This window comes from Molossus molossus, unplaced genomic scaffold (genome assembly GCF_014108415.1).
Source record: "Molossus molossus isolate mMolMol1 unplaced genomic scaffold, mMolMol1.p scaffold_m16_p_9, whole genome shotgun sequence".
NCBI classification, from domain to species: Eukaryota; Metazoa; Chordata; class Mammalia; order Chiroptera; family Molossidae; genus Molossus; species Molossus molossus.
In genome coordinates, this window is record NW_023425403.1 from 15,559,973 (window position 1) to 15,577,870 (window position 17,898).

General features: G+C 35.4%; 1 protein-coding gene across 1 annotated transcript; it reads right to left on the reverse strand.

The window, feature by feature from the left end:
- Nucleotides 1–14,865: 14,865 nt before the first annotated feature.
- On the reverse strand, nt 14,866–15,429 carry LOC118622754 (ATP synthase subunit d, mitochondrial-like). The gene has a single exon (XM_036250231.1). The coding sequence runs from the start codon at nt 15,392–15,394 to the stop codon at nt 14,909–14,911; it is 486 nt and encodes a 161-aa protein (XP_036106124.1). The 5' UTR covers nt 15,395–15,429; the 3' UTR covers nt 14,866–14,908.
- Between the last annotated feature and the right edge of the window lie 2,469 nt (nt 15,430–17,898).

The following is a 17,898-nucleotide window of genomic DNA, read 5'->3' on the forward strand; positions in this document are numbered from 1 at the left end:
CTTACTTCAAGCAAGAACAAGTTATCCTGCAGAGCTTTGCTTCAGAGCAGGATTTAAGAGACTAAAGGAGAGCAGAAAGAAAAAAAAAAAGACTCTGATATTGTACAAGACTTCAGTAAAACAAAACCAAAGATACTTCATATAGCAAATACACAACAGGTGCCTACTTGTGTTTTATGGTGCTCAGTTTGGTTGTAGGCAGGCTGGCTTAGGACGTGTTAAGGTGAAGGTTAATTTTTCAAATAACCGTACGTCTTATCCTAACATCCCAATGGCAGAGTCAGAAGTTTCTGTGCGTGAATCCTAGTGGTCTTGGGCTAGGTTTTTAAATTCCGTAAACTGTAGTTTCTTTATCTATAAAATTAGGATAACCATCATACCTATGTCACTAGTTTCTCATTGTTATTATGTATTCTAATTTTTATCTCCAAGCCATACGGTGATCTGACTTATTTGTCTTCTCTCTGTGATATTATCTTAACCCTCCTGCCTCCCTTCTTGATGATCTCCATTTCCCATTCCATCACACAGAAACCAAACAGCTAGGGACACACAGCTGGGTCAGATCATGTTTCCCTCTCCCTTAAAATCACTTAACATTTTTCTTTTGCTCTTGGAATAAAATCTAAACTCCTTTTCACGGCTGGCAAGGACTTGAGGGATCTGGCTGCTCTTCCACTTCATCTTCTCTGGGCTTTTGCACTTACTGTCCCTTCTGCCTGGAATGGTGTCCCCCCGTTCTTGGTATAGTGGCTCATTGTCATTCTTAGGTCCATCTCTGTGATTCCTCTATATATTGGTTTTCCTTACTCCTTCATCTCAACTGTGCCCTCCAACTACTGCCAATCTCATCACCATGTTTATTTTCTTTATCACAATATAAAGTTATCTTTTAAAATTTTATTGTTCTCTTCATGTGCCCCACTCCCCTCAGGAATGTAAGCTTCACTGAGTAGGGGACCTTGGATATCCTGTTCACCATCCTGTGTCCAGGACCCTGTAATCATGTAGATGCAGCTGTCATTCACGAGAACAGTGACATTTACTGGGAGCTGTGACAGGCACTCTTTCAAGGGCTTTCTGTGCACCCACTGGTACTTCTCACAATCTGCAAGGTAGGTTTTTATCCTATTTCACCCATGAGAATTACATATTGTGGCAGAGGTCATCTGGTTAACAGTGGCAGCCCTTAGGTTACCACCAAGGGAGAACAGCTGCAGAGTAACTCTAAATTAAAGTTATTTGATTCAATCCTGATTAATATTTGTTGAATAAATGAGTATTTGGTGATTAGTAAGTGCCTAGCACTGAGAAAAAGTTAAAAATAAAGCTATTATTAATGTCATTTATATTGGGACAATTTTATTCAATATAGGCTTCCTTCCTCAGCGTTGTAGTGACCAGGCAGGGTATGAGTTAAAGCTGTTAGAAAGTTGAATGGTTGTCAGTGGGCGAAACTTCTCCGGAGTTCGCTGTCTGTAATAATTCTGTGGCAGACATGCCTTGAGTCGAATCAGCTGATTTGGCTTAAGGCTATCTCAAACAGCCTTGTGGAATACAAATCTTCATTTTCAATGTGAGGATCTAACGCTCCTTGATGTTTCACAAATCTTACTTAACAATCAGTGTTACACTGCTATGGAAGCCATAAAATATATTTCAGTGACTGGAAGCCATTCAAAAGATTATCTAGAGATTTACTACTTTTAACTTGGAAGCAGAATAAGTGCAGTGGCTGAGCAACAGAGGAGAAACTTCAGAGCTGGTCTTCATTTAATCCTTACCACTGTCTTTTGTTGGTCTTTTCTGATTTCAATCAAATTTGACCTTTACTAAAAGATTTACAACAATAAAAGGAGGTGCAAACTTACTTAAATTTAAAATTGTTGTGCTGATTTGGACTAATAATACATCCACAAAAGACTAGGTGATGTACCAAGTAATAGAAAGAATATCTGGACAGAATTCTGCTCACAGACCGGTGGGCTCCCATCTTAACTCCAATGGTCAGATAAGGGGTCCTAATGATTTTATCTCAGAAGATTACTATGAAGATTTGAAAATAATGATTCATGGAAACACTTGTGCAGTGTCAAACACATTGCAAATGATATTATTTTTCCTAATCCAGTTATGCATATAAAATATGTTGAGATCTTTTATTTATTTATTTTTTTGTATTAGAGACTTCTGGAAACCTAAAGGAATATGTTGAGAATGACTGAACCTCTTTTTGAAAAAGAGAACAATATACAAGTTATTGTATGTTTATGTGTATATAACAGTATGTGAAGGCTATGTGTACAGAGGAGGCGTTATTTTCTTGTTACAAATCTCTAAGAAATTGTTGATGTCCTTTAACCTTAAGGAAAGAGCATTAAAAAACTGAAACAGGGAGTGGACTGGATTCTCTTTTTTGTTACCATGTAGTGTGGCCTTGACAAAAAGAGCTGTTGATTACATTAAGTCCTTTATTACAAACACGAATTGTTCTAGTTATGACTTGAATCATCAGTGCTGTCTGGCTACTTTGAGCACTTAATACCTGTAGATTTGCTTGTTTGTTTCATTTTGTTTTTCATGTTATGACAATTACAAGATGAAAGAGATCATTGAAGGTGTTTGTAATGGTGTGGTTATAATTTATCAAGGAATTTCAACTGAATGTAGGCGGTGTTCAAAAATAAAAGGTGGTGGTGATAATGAATTGGAGGTTCTGGTGTAGGCTAAGGATTGTTTACATTGAGGTGCAAGAGGAAGTGAGCTAGAAAAACCCAAGGTAATGGTCAAAGAATGGGTAAAATTGTGTTTATGAAGAAAATGCTGTTACTGCTGGTGGTGAAGTCTATAGTTATGGCTATGGGAATTACTGTAAATTCATAAATCCTGTGTGCATGTTTTAATATACTATGTGGAAGAAAAGAATAGTACTATATCACCGTATTAGGGAATATTTGAACTATGTAGAATTTCTGGAGGGTAGGTAACAAGAAAAATGGTCCATGATTTTATCCCATCTCTATTAAAACATAATCTTGATATCAGCTTAACTAATATCATAAACAGACCCATGGCTGAAAGGAGCAGCTCAGAATCTGCAAAAATGCAGAACTTTGAAAAGTGTCCTAATCTCACCGAACTTTGAGATTTTGATAAATATATATGTGTATATATATAATATATATATATATATATATATATATATATATATATATATATCAAAATCTCAAAGTTCTGAAATGATTGGTCACTGTGCAGATCACTGCCCTTCTGGAACTTGCTCAGTTCACAGACATTTGCAGTCTGGTTTCTAGGCAGTTCTCCTAGCAATGGAGCGGTAGCTCCATGAATACAAAATGATTTCGGATAAACTGGAACCGTAGCTTTCCTGCTATTTTCCTGACCTTTGAGAGTCAAATGCAAAATCCAATATCACAGGTGACAAATTTTTATAGGATCTAGACAGACTTGGAATTACTTTCATTGCACTTAAGTATTTTCACTCTGATCTAGATAATCATAGTTTGTTCAGATCAATGGGTTTCTATTATTTCTTGCTTGATATAACTGGTTTAAGTTTAACTTTAAGTAATCTCATTTGTTGGAAAGGTATGGTTTTTAATGTGTGCTGATGACACTTAATATTATTTTATTAATATTACACTTAATATATATTAATATTATTTCAATAATCTTTTGATGTCACTGAAATGTTTACAATAATCATATTATTCAGAATGAAGATCTATGTTTAAGATAAAATTAGATTCAATTATCCCCAATATCTTGTTGATGGCATTTCGGTTTTTTAAAAAATTAGTATCTATCTATTATCTATCTATCTATATATCATCTATTTATTTATATTCCTCGAAATCTAGCCCTAGCCGATTTTGCTCAGTGGTTAGAGCTTCGGCCTGTGGTCCAGGGAGGCCTGGGTTCGGTTCCCACTAGGGGTATGTACCTCAGTTGCAGTTTGTTCCTGGCTCTGGATGGGTCGTGCGGGAGGCAGCCACTCGATGTGTCCCTTTCATATCGATGTTCCTCTCTCTCCCTCCCACTCTATCTGAACAACAACAACAACAACAAAAAATGTCCTCGGGTAAGGATAAAAAAAATAATAATATATTTCTCAAAATCCATAAAATTCAGAACTTTGAAAACTGTCTTAATCTCAACTAGCCATATTATAGAAAGTAAATGAGGCAGCCTATGGTGTCTGTACTTGCGATGGAAACGTCTTTGCCTTTTTGTACTAAATTCTCTTATCAGAGTTCATTTACCACTTAGGTTTAAACAGCCTTCTCCCCTCCTTAATTGTACTTCCAAACAGAATTCCTTGCTTCCTGAAGCTTTCAAGAGAAGCTCTGGGCCATGATTTTTACTCTCCTTTTGGTCTCCAGCTCAAGCCCCAGCCAGATAAAGCTTGGCAACAATGCCCCATAGGTAAAAATGGCATAGCATTTATATTCATTTATGCTGTCATGTGATATGTGAAACTGAATATAAATAACACTAGAATGAGAAATCCAGTAAGTCAAGTGATGCAGAAATTTAATAGAGAATTAGGATCTGTCAAAGATGTTTCTTTGCTTTTATTTGCTTTGAGAGGATATTTAACTTTCAGGATCTTCTCCAATTTTAAGGATCAGAGGATAGAAAGTCTTGCTATACTTGGAAACTTTAAATGCTATTCCTTGATCACAGTTGTAATGCTTTTTCAACTTTTTGACCAAATTTCTGGTTCAGGGCTCAAAAAAGTAAATGGATGGGAAAGGGCAGATATATTAAAGAAAAAAATTAATATATACATATTTTTTCTTTTGAGAAGGATTAGTGTTAGCTATCTACATGGTGTGATTTATGACTTCTTAAATCTCTGAAATAGTTTCTCTACTAACTTCTTGTTGTCTGGTATTTCCCCATTACTTTCTTCTCCAATGATTTAAAGATTTATTCACAGTTAAAATACAAATACCTGTATTTCACCTAGCTAAACATGTTGGGCAAGTGTAATAGGCTTTGCAACTCACTACCCTCAGGGAAGGTTTTGAAGGAGAACTAGTAGGAAGGGTGACAATAGTGAAAACCACTCACTGTACATTCTCACAAACTTCCTCCTCCACGGTACCAACCATATTCCTGCCTGGCTTTCTTCTTCTCTCTCCCTTCACACCTTCCCTCTCTTCTTTTTGTTCCTTATTCCCTCTCTCTTTCCTTCCTTTTTTTTCTTGCTTTTCCTGGCTATATTCCTGTAGAATAGATTTTTCATTTGTAAAATTGAGTAAAATTTCCTATATATGTCTCTCTTGTGATGATTCTGTTTGATATTTATTTTTATTTCCTAAATATGGTTGGCTCCTTTAATCAGCAGATGCACTTTTTTTCCTTGTATCTCATGAAAATTTTCTTTAATATTAAATGAATTGATACCATTGTAATTAGCTAGTTATTAATAATAAAAAAGGAGCAAAAGGAGGCTAGACATTAAAGCACGGCCATTTGGGCAGCTTCACCAGGAAGCTGCAACTTTACACTCCCCAGGGAACTAATGGGGTGGGGAGGTTGGAAGGGGGAGGGGTCCAACAGAGGGGAGATTAATGCATGCACATTGGGTTGGGATGACTAGGAAAGACGCCTGTCAGTCAAACCTGAGAACAAAGATCATTGGCCAGAGTAGGCAGCGCCAATACAAGCCTGTGAAAAATTGGTAATACATCACCCCCTCCAAACAGAGGAATTCTCACCCTTGGATCTCTTGCAGTCTCACTGTGGCCACTGCCATGTGGACCCCACACAGTGGACTGATGGGCTACAATGGGGCACACAAACGAGGCTTGGCTGATGCTGGACCAGATACAGCTCCAATAGGGAGCGAAAATTCTGGACACTGGTTTAATTCTAGCCCCGTTAAAGCCACAGCTGCACTTCTTCCTTGGGGGCACAAAGAAAAATGAGACTTAGGAACTCAGGGGTTTGATTTCACAGAAATAAAGCTTTCTGAACCTCATCCTCCCGGGTGAGTCTTAGAAAATTATTTTTCTTGGGACATTTCAAGAAGCCCTCTCCCACCAGCAGTGGGGGGGGGGGGGATGTGGAGCTCTCTCAACTGACAACAGAACTGTTTTCCCATCTTCCAGGGATAGGGTAGAACAGAGGATTTCCCTAAAGTGAAGAACAATTGATTTTCTTTTGCTGGATCATTATCTGTCTGATATATCTATTAACTCTCTTCTAAGACTTGGTTATCTCTTTGTTTTATTCTCTGTGCTCATTTAGACTCTAATTCAGTATTTGGTCCATATATTCTGTTTTGTGCTATTTTCAAATGTATTTATTGTTTCTGTAATAGTGTTGTTTTGGTCCCCGGTTTATCTTTTGGCTTTGCAATCTTTATTCCATTATAGTATCCTTTCATCTTGGATGTCTTGTTTTATTGATGTCATGTTGTCCACGAGTTTGTCTAAAGTACCAATAACTGGAGACATTTTCCCTGTTCACTGGAAGTGTTTTTTTTTTTTATCCTCACCGGAGGACATTTTTCCATTCTTTAGATAGAGTGGGAGGGAGAGAGAGGAAGAGAGAGAGAGAAACATCGACATTCTGAAAGGGACACATCGAGTGGCTGCCACCTGCACGACCCAACCAGGGCCTGGGACAAACTGCAACCGAGGTACGTGCCCTTAGCGGGAACCGAACCCGGGTCTCTCTGGACCACAGGCTGACGCTCTAACCACTGAGCAAAACCGGCTAGGGCTGGATAGTGTTTAATTTCATAACCGAGTCTTCATGTTATTCCTCCTCTCTCTCCCCCACTTTAAATTTCACTGAACTTTTCCTTCTTATTTTGTTTGGAATTTAAAATAAAAAATTTTACAAGTTTCTTTTCATTAGCATATACTATAGAGGTATACAAAGAAGAATCACTTCTTTGTTACACTCCTCCCCTCCCATGAGGTTGCAATTGCCAATAGTCTTATGTGTATATATACATGTTCATATTGTTCCTTGTGCTATTAATACATACTGATATATGCACATACTGATGTGCATATATATATATTTTTGCATTTATCTTCAGATAGAGTTGGAGGGAGAAAGGGGGGAAGAGAGAGAGAGAAATATCAATGTGAGAGAGAAACATCGAGTGGCTGCCACCCATACAACCCCAACCGGGCAGGGGACAAACTGCAACTGAGGTACATGCCCTTAGCGGGAACTGAACCCCGGACTCTATGGTCTGCAGGCTCTAACTGCTGAGCCAAACCGGCCAGGGTGATGTGCATATTTCTTTAAAAACTAGGATCCTATTCTATATACTTTCTTTGTACTACATGTTACCCATGACTTCTCTCAGTCTCTTGTGTGCCTTTGTACTTTATAAAATATTTTATCTTAATTTCATTTTTGTTTTTGATATTATAACCTCATGGAGCTTGTTCTCTGCAGAATCAAATACAATGCCTTAATTATATGTTATCTCTTGTACAGTTTATGGGAAATTTCTATGTAATATGTTTCAATCTTGTTAGACTCTTTTCTCATCTTACCTGTTAGTTTTACTTTCTTGAATGATGTACTTGTTTTTTGTTCCTGTTTCTTTGTAAAATAAATATACTGTTGTCCTGCAAACTTAGATATCGTGGTAGGAATGGTGCAAGTTGTATAGGTAATGTCTGGCACAGGATTATAATATGTTCCCACTTAGATAATGTTGAGGTGAACAAGATATGTTCAGGGTTTAAGGGATAAATATTCAGGGATGGCAGAAATAAAGATTTGGGTTTGGGAGTGATCTCACAACATTTTTGATCATCTCTTTCCATTTTCTTAAGTCATGCACAGACTAAGACAAGAAAGCAGAGGGTAGGTGACAGAAAATATCTAGGTTCTATTGCTAGTTCAGTTGTCTTCTCTTTGTAGGTATTTTTCTGTGCCCTATATTTTTGTCTTTCTTCTCAGTGAGATTCACAGAAGATATATTTACTAATCTCATTTTTTTTTTTTTACTGCTGAGAATTTGGGTGTGTCATGTCTTAAGTATATATATATATATATATATATATATAATTGACAGATATAGATAGATTATCTAGTTATCTAGCTCTCTAAAACAGATAGTGGTAAGGTTGGGAGCAGGCCTTGAGATAATTGTTGTACATATAACTTCATTGTGGTATGTATATCTGACATATACAGAGTGTCCCAAAAATGTATACAGGGTATCTGTAGATTCTATTACATTTGGAAATGAAAGGTATTTTAGTAAACATGGGATTTATAATAATTACACTTTTATTTTATGCATATATATATATATATATATATATATGTATAACAGTATGATACAGCATAGTACAGTGTAGCACAACAAAATGCCCAGATTCCTTCCTACCTATTAATTTAGGTAGAACTCAAATTTAATTCTGCCATAAATTCTTCTTTGAATAAATATCTATAAGTCATCTTACCCACTTATCTATAAAGTGTATTTAGCATTTAGCTGACAATACAATTTATGATCTGTTTAAATATAAGTATTAATACAAATGATAATAGGCACAAAGTATTGATTATTTATTTATTTAATTTTTTTTTTTTAATCTTCACCCAAGGACATTTTTGCATTTATCTCCAGATAGAGCTGGAGAGAAGCAGGAAGAGAGAGAGAGAAACATCGATGTGAGAGAGACACACTGAGTGGTTGCTACCCACATGACCCCAGCCGGGGCTGGGGACAAACTGCAGCCGAGGTATGTGCCCTTAGTGGGAACTGAACCCGGGACTCTCTGGTCCGCGGGCCGACTCTCTAACTGCTGAGCCAAACTGGCCAGGGCTTGATTATTTATTATATGCTAGGCACAGTGGCAGGCAAACTCAGATATAAATTCCCAGTAGGCAAGAACAAGGTATATGAGGATATTATATTCTCATTATATAATGGTGTCTGCATAAAAAGAACAGATAATTACATTTTCCTTACAGCTGGCATATTTTCATATATCTGTTAACCATCTAACTGTTTCCTTGAGAAAAATGTCTGTTCTGGTCCTCTGCCCATATTTTAGTTGAATTACTTGATTTTGTTGTTCAGTTGTATGAATTCTTTACATATTTTTGATATTAGCCCCTTATTGGAAGGATCATTTGCAAATATTTTCACTCATTCAGTTGGTTGCATTTTAGTTCTGTTGATGGTTTCTTTTGCTGTGTAGGAGCTTTTTAGTTTGATGTAGTCCCATTCACTTATTTTTGCTTTTACTTCCTCTGCCTTTGAAGTCAAGTTTACAAAAACCACTCTGAGACCAAGGTCTATTGCAGCATTATTCACAATAGCCAAGACATGGAAAAAATCTAAGTTTCCTTCGATAGGTGATTGGATAAAGCAATGTAATACATATATACATGAAATATTATGCAGCCATAAAAATAATGAAATATTGTCATTAGCAACAGCATGGGTGGATCTTGAGAGTATCATGCTAAGTGAAATAAGCCAGGTGGAAAAGGTAAAGAACCATATGATTTTACTCATATGTGGGATATAAAACAGAAGACAACAAATGAACAAACAAAATAAGCAAACTCATAGACAGAGACAACAGTATAGTGATTACCTGAGAGGAGGGGGCTTGGGGAGGTTAAAGGTAAAGGGAACTAGACTTTGGGTGGTGAGCATACAATGCAATATACAATGATGTATTATAAAATTATATACCTGAAACATATAACATTATAAACCATTATTACCCCAATATATTTAATTTTTAAAAAGAACATTGAATAAAATATTCGAATTATTGGTTGATTTTTATAGATAATTTTAAGTTTCTCATCTTTAACTTAAATCAAGGTTATTATATCCTTAGTTATCTAAGTATATGAAAATACATATAACATTGGATTTTACTTGTTGGATATTCAGAATTTTAGTATGATTAGGATGATATATATTATTTAATAGAATAACAATAATAATTGATAACATTTATTGATTACTTACTATGTACCAGATACTGTTGTAATAATTTTGAAAGATTAGATATTTTAATCTTCCTAAGTATCCTTATTACCTCCAATTTCAGAACAAGAAATTGAAGACCTCCCCTCAATGTTATGCTGCTTAAAATAAAATACAGCATTTTTATTTTTTTTATATAATTTAATTTTTTCAGCATATAGTATCCACTTTTTTATTTCAAGAATGTAATGTATGGCATTGATGTATAAAGGTAAAATATATTCTCAATCATATAAGGACAATCATTAATTGAAAAGCTACACCAATAAAACTACTGATGGAGTGACTACTTTTGAATAAAAAGTTATAGTGATACATAAAATTGACTCATTGTCTCATTCAACTTCAAGTGACTACAGCAAAAATATTGATACTAGAAAAAATCACAAAATACTGCAAATGTAAGTGTGGCAAATTTTACTAAAATAAAATTATTACATCTGATTGAAGAATGAGAGAAAGCTTACCCATGGATGAGGTGAAATAATCTTTTTCATGTTAAATTCCTGTAGGGATTTGGTGATCTAGAATATTTATACATAATTCAGCTTCCTGAAAACCTCCTTCCTCCTTAATTCTTTCCTCCTCATTCTTACAGTGAGTAATTGGGCACCAGCAAGTTGTGATACCTAGAATTTTAAAGAGTTCATTTGAATATACTGCTATCTCCAAGTTTATCTATGTTACCCTCAGCTTCAAAATTATTTATTAGTTAATCACAGCATCCTAGAGAGTTGGGATCAAAATATTATCCTCACTTTGTAGGCTGCTTTAGGCACAGACCTGGTAAGTACCTTATCAGAAATCTCTGGCAGCTAGGGGCACAGCAGGAATTAGAGTGTCAAACTCTGGGTGTTTCATTGTGGGTTTTGTGGAGAGATGCTCACTGACTCCTGTGTGAACCCCACCGCACATGGAGAAGCAAAGGTGAAATCAAGAATCAGTTTTACCTGCATGTGCTTGAGGCTTTCACTGTGAAAGTCTGTGTCCAGAGGAGTTACGAACTCTAGAGCCATAAACTAACCTCCAGACAATAACATAAACAATCCACTTTTTCAAGTTCATATATTTCTTTGAGCTGACAGCCTCATCTCCCTAGTTCATTGCCAAAGGCTAGTACTGTGCTGAGCTTTACCTTGAAAATCTTCCTCACTCTAGAAAGCAGACACAAAATAAGATGACATTTTTCTGTTTAGTTAAGCCTATAGCTCTGTTTACTATAAAGAAGCGCAGTGCTTACTGAAAAAGGTCTATGATTCTACTATCTATCCTGTAAAAACCAACCTATATTAGACAAAAGGTATCAATCAGCTAAGTAAAATCCAGCAAAACTGGAAAGCCAGAGTGATGTGGTAAAATTATAGTTCCCAAATATTTATGGTTTTATACTGAAAACAAAAAGCACTACCAAATAGGTCTGCAATTGAAAACATGCCCAGTTTCTGGAGTTTCATAGTTTTAAAGAAAGTTATAAAAACAAAACAATTGCCCAGTATTTTCTTGTCATAGGCAAAATGGCAAGTTTGATTTATGAAGATTGTCGGTTGCAATAAAACAAATCAGAACACTGTCATTTTATCTAATAAGTAATCTGATGTTATAAACTCTTCTCCCGACTCCAAACATTGCCGCAAGCCACAGAAAGAAGATTCCAAAGCCACAAGACACTAGAACACATCTGCTATAAATTCACCCAAGAGGAAGAAGGGAAGAGGTGATTAAAAATACAATTTGTTTTTCACTTATTAGAGAAAATACAGAAAAAAACTGAAGAAAATAAAATTATGCATATCTCAAACTAGAGTAAGCATTTTGTTCTGTTTTCTTCAACATTTTTATACCCAACTGCACACATTATTAAAACAAACTCATTCTGCACATATATTTTGTAATGGTTTCATTTATCAATCTATTGCAATGATTTTCTATTTTTCACTATATTTGAATATGCTCTTTTAAAAAGCTACCTCTTAGTCTATCACTTATGATATTATAATCCATCTGACCAATTTTGCAAATCTGACCATCTGGGTGTTTCCAATTTTTACCTATTATAAATAATACCATTATGAATATGTATATAGTGAAATTTTGTGCATATAGCTGTTGTTTGATTACTGTATATTTTTAGTGTCTTCATTATTGAATTCTTAACTTTTGATTAATCCTTTAGATGTTAGAATTTGATGTTTAAATTTTCTATATCAAAATATATAATTAAACTGTATTTCAATTCTTGCATATCAAATAATGTATTCCTTTGATCTTCATATATAAGAAATACTTTATATATAGATGTCTTGGTTAATAATTTTTACCACCCAAAACGGTATGGATGTCGGCCCACTGCTTCCTGGTATTTATTGTTATAGAGGATTCTAAGGTTAGTCCGATTTTTTTTTTCTTTTGTAAGGAAATTTTTCTATCTAGTTAAGAACTAAACCTTTGTTATTTTCTCTACCCTTAAAATTAGGAATTTCAACAGGATTAATTCAGGTTTTATCCTTATTAACATTGCCTGTTAATCTCTGAGACTTTTCATGTACAGACTCAAGCCTTTCTTTTGTAAATTATCTTATTGTAACTCAGATTTTATTAAGTTTCTGTTAAAATGGTTTCTTCTTCAAGAACACAAATTATGTTGCATATCATTTTTCCATCAACTACACCTACTTTTTCTTCTCTCATGATTTTAATCTTTGCTCATCTGTATATATTAGATGCAGCTGCACAATTTGTTCTACACATTACTATTCACTTTTCAGAAGTGTTAGCTTTGTCCTTTACTGAATCTGATCATGAGTGATTCTAATCTCATGAAGATATTAATTTTACTTTTAATTTATTTCCTTTTTACCTTCTAGCCAGATTCTTTTTTCATATTAGTATGTTGTATTATCCTTTTATCTCTTAGCTCTTATTTCCAAAGTCTACACTTTGAATTTTATTATGAACAAAAGACAATGATTCTAAAATCTCACTTTCTATAGTATCCTTTAAAATAATCCATTCTTGAAGCTATGTTCTTTTATGTTAATTTTTTTCTTCTTCTAGTCTTCACATGTCCTTTGTGTTTTTTATTCATTCTTTGAACAGGAAGTGAATCCAGCCAGTGTGGCCAGTAAGAAGGGATGTTGTGTCAGAATTGCTTTAGGCTGAAGTAGGAGAAAGCACCCCTGTGGCTTAACCAGATAGAGTCTTTTATTCTCACATGCCCAGAGCCTAGAACTAGGCATTCAGACCAACACAGCTGGTCAGAGAAGTGGCTGGGCTTCTAGCTTCTGAACCTACAACTCTACTGTGACCATTATTCTTATGGTCAGAAAGTGGCTGACTATCTATCTATCTATCTATCTATCTATCTATCTATCTATCTATCTAATGTCTTGAAGAGGGGAAAGACAAGGAGAAAATAGTATATGCTTTATTCCGCCCCCCCCCCCTTTTTATATAGAAAAACAGTGTATTTGTAAAAGCTCTACTCAGGAAATTTCTGTTTCATTGATAAGAACTGTGTCACATGGCCACCCACAGCTGCAATGGAGTTTGAGGACGTATTTATATTTAGCTCATACAAACCTTTATGTTAATTGGTGTTAGGTAATATAAAGATAGGAGAAATAAATATCGTAGGTGATACAGGGACTAATTCAGTTTCCCTCTTGAGCCATGAAAATTCTCTCTTCCATTTTGAATTGTAGGGTAAATATGATCAACCCCACAGATGTTTCATATGTCCGTTTGCTGTTTTATCTACACTTCATGCTAGACTGAAGAGACAAACCTTGTTCTCTTAAACAGTGGTTACTTATTTCTAGGTAATTTGAAGTGATATACAGGTAAAGTATTGCCAATAATAACAAATAAAAAACTGTTTAGGGTGCATGACCATAGCATAATTTGTTACAGTCTTTTATTTTATTTCATTTTTTTAATTACCAGAGGTAAAGACCAATAGTCACAGGCTCAAGGCCCTTTTCAACTACTGGCGACACATGTAGAGAGAGCTACGGATGCAGGGAGCCCCTGGCCCGCTGAGAAAGCAGCCTCCAGGAGGAGCAGCCACGTCCCTCTTCTCTGAGATCCAGAATGAACTTTGCCTAGGATGGGAGCCATATTTCAGCTCTGAAGTCTTACTGCTAGCAGAAAAATTCCAAATTTTGCAAGTAGAACGTTAGATTTTGGTTGATGTAAATTTTTCTTCACACGTTACAGTGAGAAGATAAAAGAGACTCAGAAAGAAATTTCAGTATTTATTCAGACATGATCATAAGAAAGATACAAAATGAAGGATGACATGGAAGTCTTTGGTTAGGTCAATGGGTTCTGAAGTTAAAAAAAGTACATGGGTAGATTTGAAAGTAATATTAGTTAATTACCTTCTGTGAAGTAAGCACTAGAAAGCATACAAGGGTAAACTCTATTGATACCGTCTCTTTTATTATTCAGTAGGACAAATAAGAAAGCAGCATAAATAATTCCATACTATAACATTTATGAAGGCATTACATATGCTTTGGTCATATATTTTTCTTTCAAAACTGTATATTACTCCTTTAATAAAATTAATAAAATTTTGCTAAATTAGAAATACAAATTCAAGTAACTTCAATTTATTATTTGGTAAGTTATATTGCAAAGGTACATATGCTGTGCTCTGGGTACAGAATGGAACCAGATTTCAGATCAGATAATTTGTGGATGTGGAGGGCTTTGTACAGGCCTTACAAGGTAAGTAGGACTTGGTCAGGAAGGAGGACATGCTGAAGGACAGGACCAGGGACCGGCATGAGCAGGAGTATAGTTTTCTTTTCTTTTCTTTTTTTTTCACCATATAAGATCCAGAGTTTATAATGTGAGGGCCAGAGCTTCCTCCCAGACTCAAGTTTACAAATTCTCAATTGGCTTGTGAGGCCAGTGGGGATACTTCTTCATGTCTAATTTGGTTTCTGGGAAGACTTCATTCAAATCCTCAATGGTCATCTGATCGAATGGAATTATGTTCCTCATCTTCTCCAGCTCTTTCTCGTATTGCTCAATCCTGGTCTTCGAGAGAGACAAAAACTCAGCACAACTTTTCACATCTTCTTTCTCTTCAGCATCCACCAGGGCACTGTATTTATCCTCTGGCACAGGAACCTTCAGGGCATTAAACTTCTTTTCAAAGTCATCTACCAAGCCGGCCTTCGCTACATTGGCCTTGTAGTAAGCCCAGTCAATAGCAGGTGGTTTCTCAGGTAGGGTAGCCAACCTGGAGGTGAGGGTCTCATTCCAGGATTTCAGGGTGTTAGCAATGGCCTTTTGGTTCTGGGGTATGATTTCACCAAAAGCCACCCAGTCAATGGTTTTTAGAGCAAGTTTTCGCCCAGCCATCTTGAGATCCTTCACCGACCCCGGCGGCCCACAGTCCACAGTCAGGAGTATGGTTTTCAATAAAGAAAGCAATGAGAGAAGGGAGAAGGCAGATTCAATCTGCACCACAGGGGCTCCTGCCTTGATCTTTCTTCTGTGGACAACATGAACCTTTGACATTCGGGGAGAATGTATCAGAGATATGTAGGTTGAAATGGAGAAGGAAACAATGGAGACAGGAAGATACATTTGGATCTTCCAACTCTTCTCTCTGACTCCAGCAGTTAGGATTTAAATAAAGGATAGGCCTATATATTATTTTAAGAAATTTTAGATGCTCAGGATTGAGAAAATTGTAATCCTTATTATATGGCACACCCTCTTCACTTTCTAGCCATGGCTTTCTTTCATTTGTTAACACATTTATTTATTTTTTATGTGAAAGATTATAATAGGCACTATGAACACAGTACCCAAACTAAACATATGGTTCCCCCTCCCAACCACCTGGTATTCTACTTATTCCTACCTGATTTCTGTGATAACCATTTCTTTATTTCCTCTTTTTATGGTTTATTTTATTTGCATGTATTCCTTTAAAAGTATGATTTTATTGTTTTTAACTTTCTAGGAAGATATTATGCTGCATGTAGTATTTTGGGATGTCTCTCATTTAATATTTTGCTAAGATCCATGCCATAATTAAAAATGCAATTGCTTTTTGAATTTAAAATTACTTTTCTTCTAGTTGTGATGAGGTTGAAAAAAATCCAATAATTAAATTAAATTAATTAATCTGTGTGCCTTGTTTAGTTTGTTGTCACTGGGACAAATTTATAAGAAGGCTGAATCCAAACCTCATTTCATTTGTCATGGCCATGAAATAGTAAAATCTGTTCAATTCAACCTTAACTTAATTGAAATGTCTTTACTACCATCTAGTAAATATCAGCAATAAAATATAAATGTCGCCATTTTTGCTATGCATGGCAGAACATTTTCTCCCATGCACCATAGTGAGACGATTTTAGCAAAATATAAATTTGATGAATTTGTAGTTATCATCCCCCTAATCAGAATATGCATAAAATATGTGTTGAAGTAGTAAATATTGGATGTGCCAATTATAGCTACATATACAAAGATGATAACTTTGAGTGATGCCTCAATCTCTCAGTTCAAGCAAAGCTGAGTAGAGAAATTTTGTTGTATTTGACCATTCAAATCATCTATATCTATATCTATATCTATATCTATATCTATATCTATATCTATATCTATATCTATATCTATCTATCTATATCTATTTCTATTTCTATTTCTATTTCTATTTTTATCTATATCTATTTCTTTCTATCTATCTATCTATCTATCTATCTATCTATCTATCTATCTATCTATCAACACTAAAAGAATGGTCCTGGACCAGACAGATTTTTTTTCCCAGTTATTCTATGGCTGTACGAAATATTTGGGGCCTGAGTAAGCAGAAACAATAATAATTGCCTAGTTTCACAATAAAGTATAGAATTTCACATGCATTTTTCCCAGCATTAAATCACGTCATCAGGTGTTTTTCCAGGTATTTGTGTCTTTTCCTGGATGGTGGCTTTCCATGGTACCTAATGCCCTTCCAGATGAGGATAACCAGCCTAGGGCAGTTTGCCTGGGCCTTGGCCGATGCTAAGACGGAAAGCCCTGCATCCCAGTTGGGGCCATGCCTGGGGAAGCTTTGTCAGGCCTAGAATCATGGGTAGTTAGGTCACGTATCAATAATACATGCATTTCTGGTGATGAATTTTAGATAGATTAGATTCTCATTTACATTTTAATATAACATTTGTACTATTTCAAATTCATATTTTATAGCGTATATGAAAAACCTAAAATATGAATATTTAAAAATGATCCTTTTAACTAATCTGAATTATAGAATATTTATAAAGTCAAATTTTATTTCTTTTAAGTATATATAATAATTTGAATCAGAAAGACTTTCTCATTATGCTTTAATGAAGAAATGAGAACGATTTGTCATTGGTCTTTCAGCTGTTTGATGAAATGCATAAAAATAATTTGTCCTAGCAATGCTTAGATTTAAAGAGCTTCCTCTTTACTTTTATTTCTCTCAAAGTGCTTAGAAAAACTTACTGTCTTTTAGAGAGGAAATAAATGTAGCAGTTTCCAGCATGTCTTCTGGAATGAAAACTCATGGCTGCAAAGCCTGGCCCTCCTGCACACTGCTGTGTGATTGGGAAAAGCTGCTCAACCTCACGAAGGCACAGTTTCTGATCTGTACAATGGCCTAGTAACGGGTACCTTCCTAATAGGTTGTTATGAAGCGTAAATGAAATAACGTAAGGTAGTCACATTATAGTGCCTGATACATATAAAGTTTTCAACATCGTGGCTCTAAGTAGCACAGAGGAAGTGGAGCCCAGACCTGTGCTGGAGTAACATCAGCTGTATTTAATTATGTCCTGTAATAGGAATCCAGGTTTAAAATTAGGGTTTTTTTTGGTATG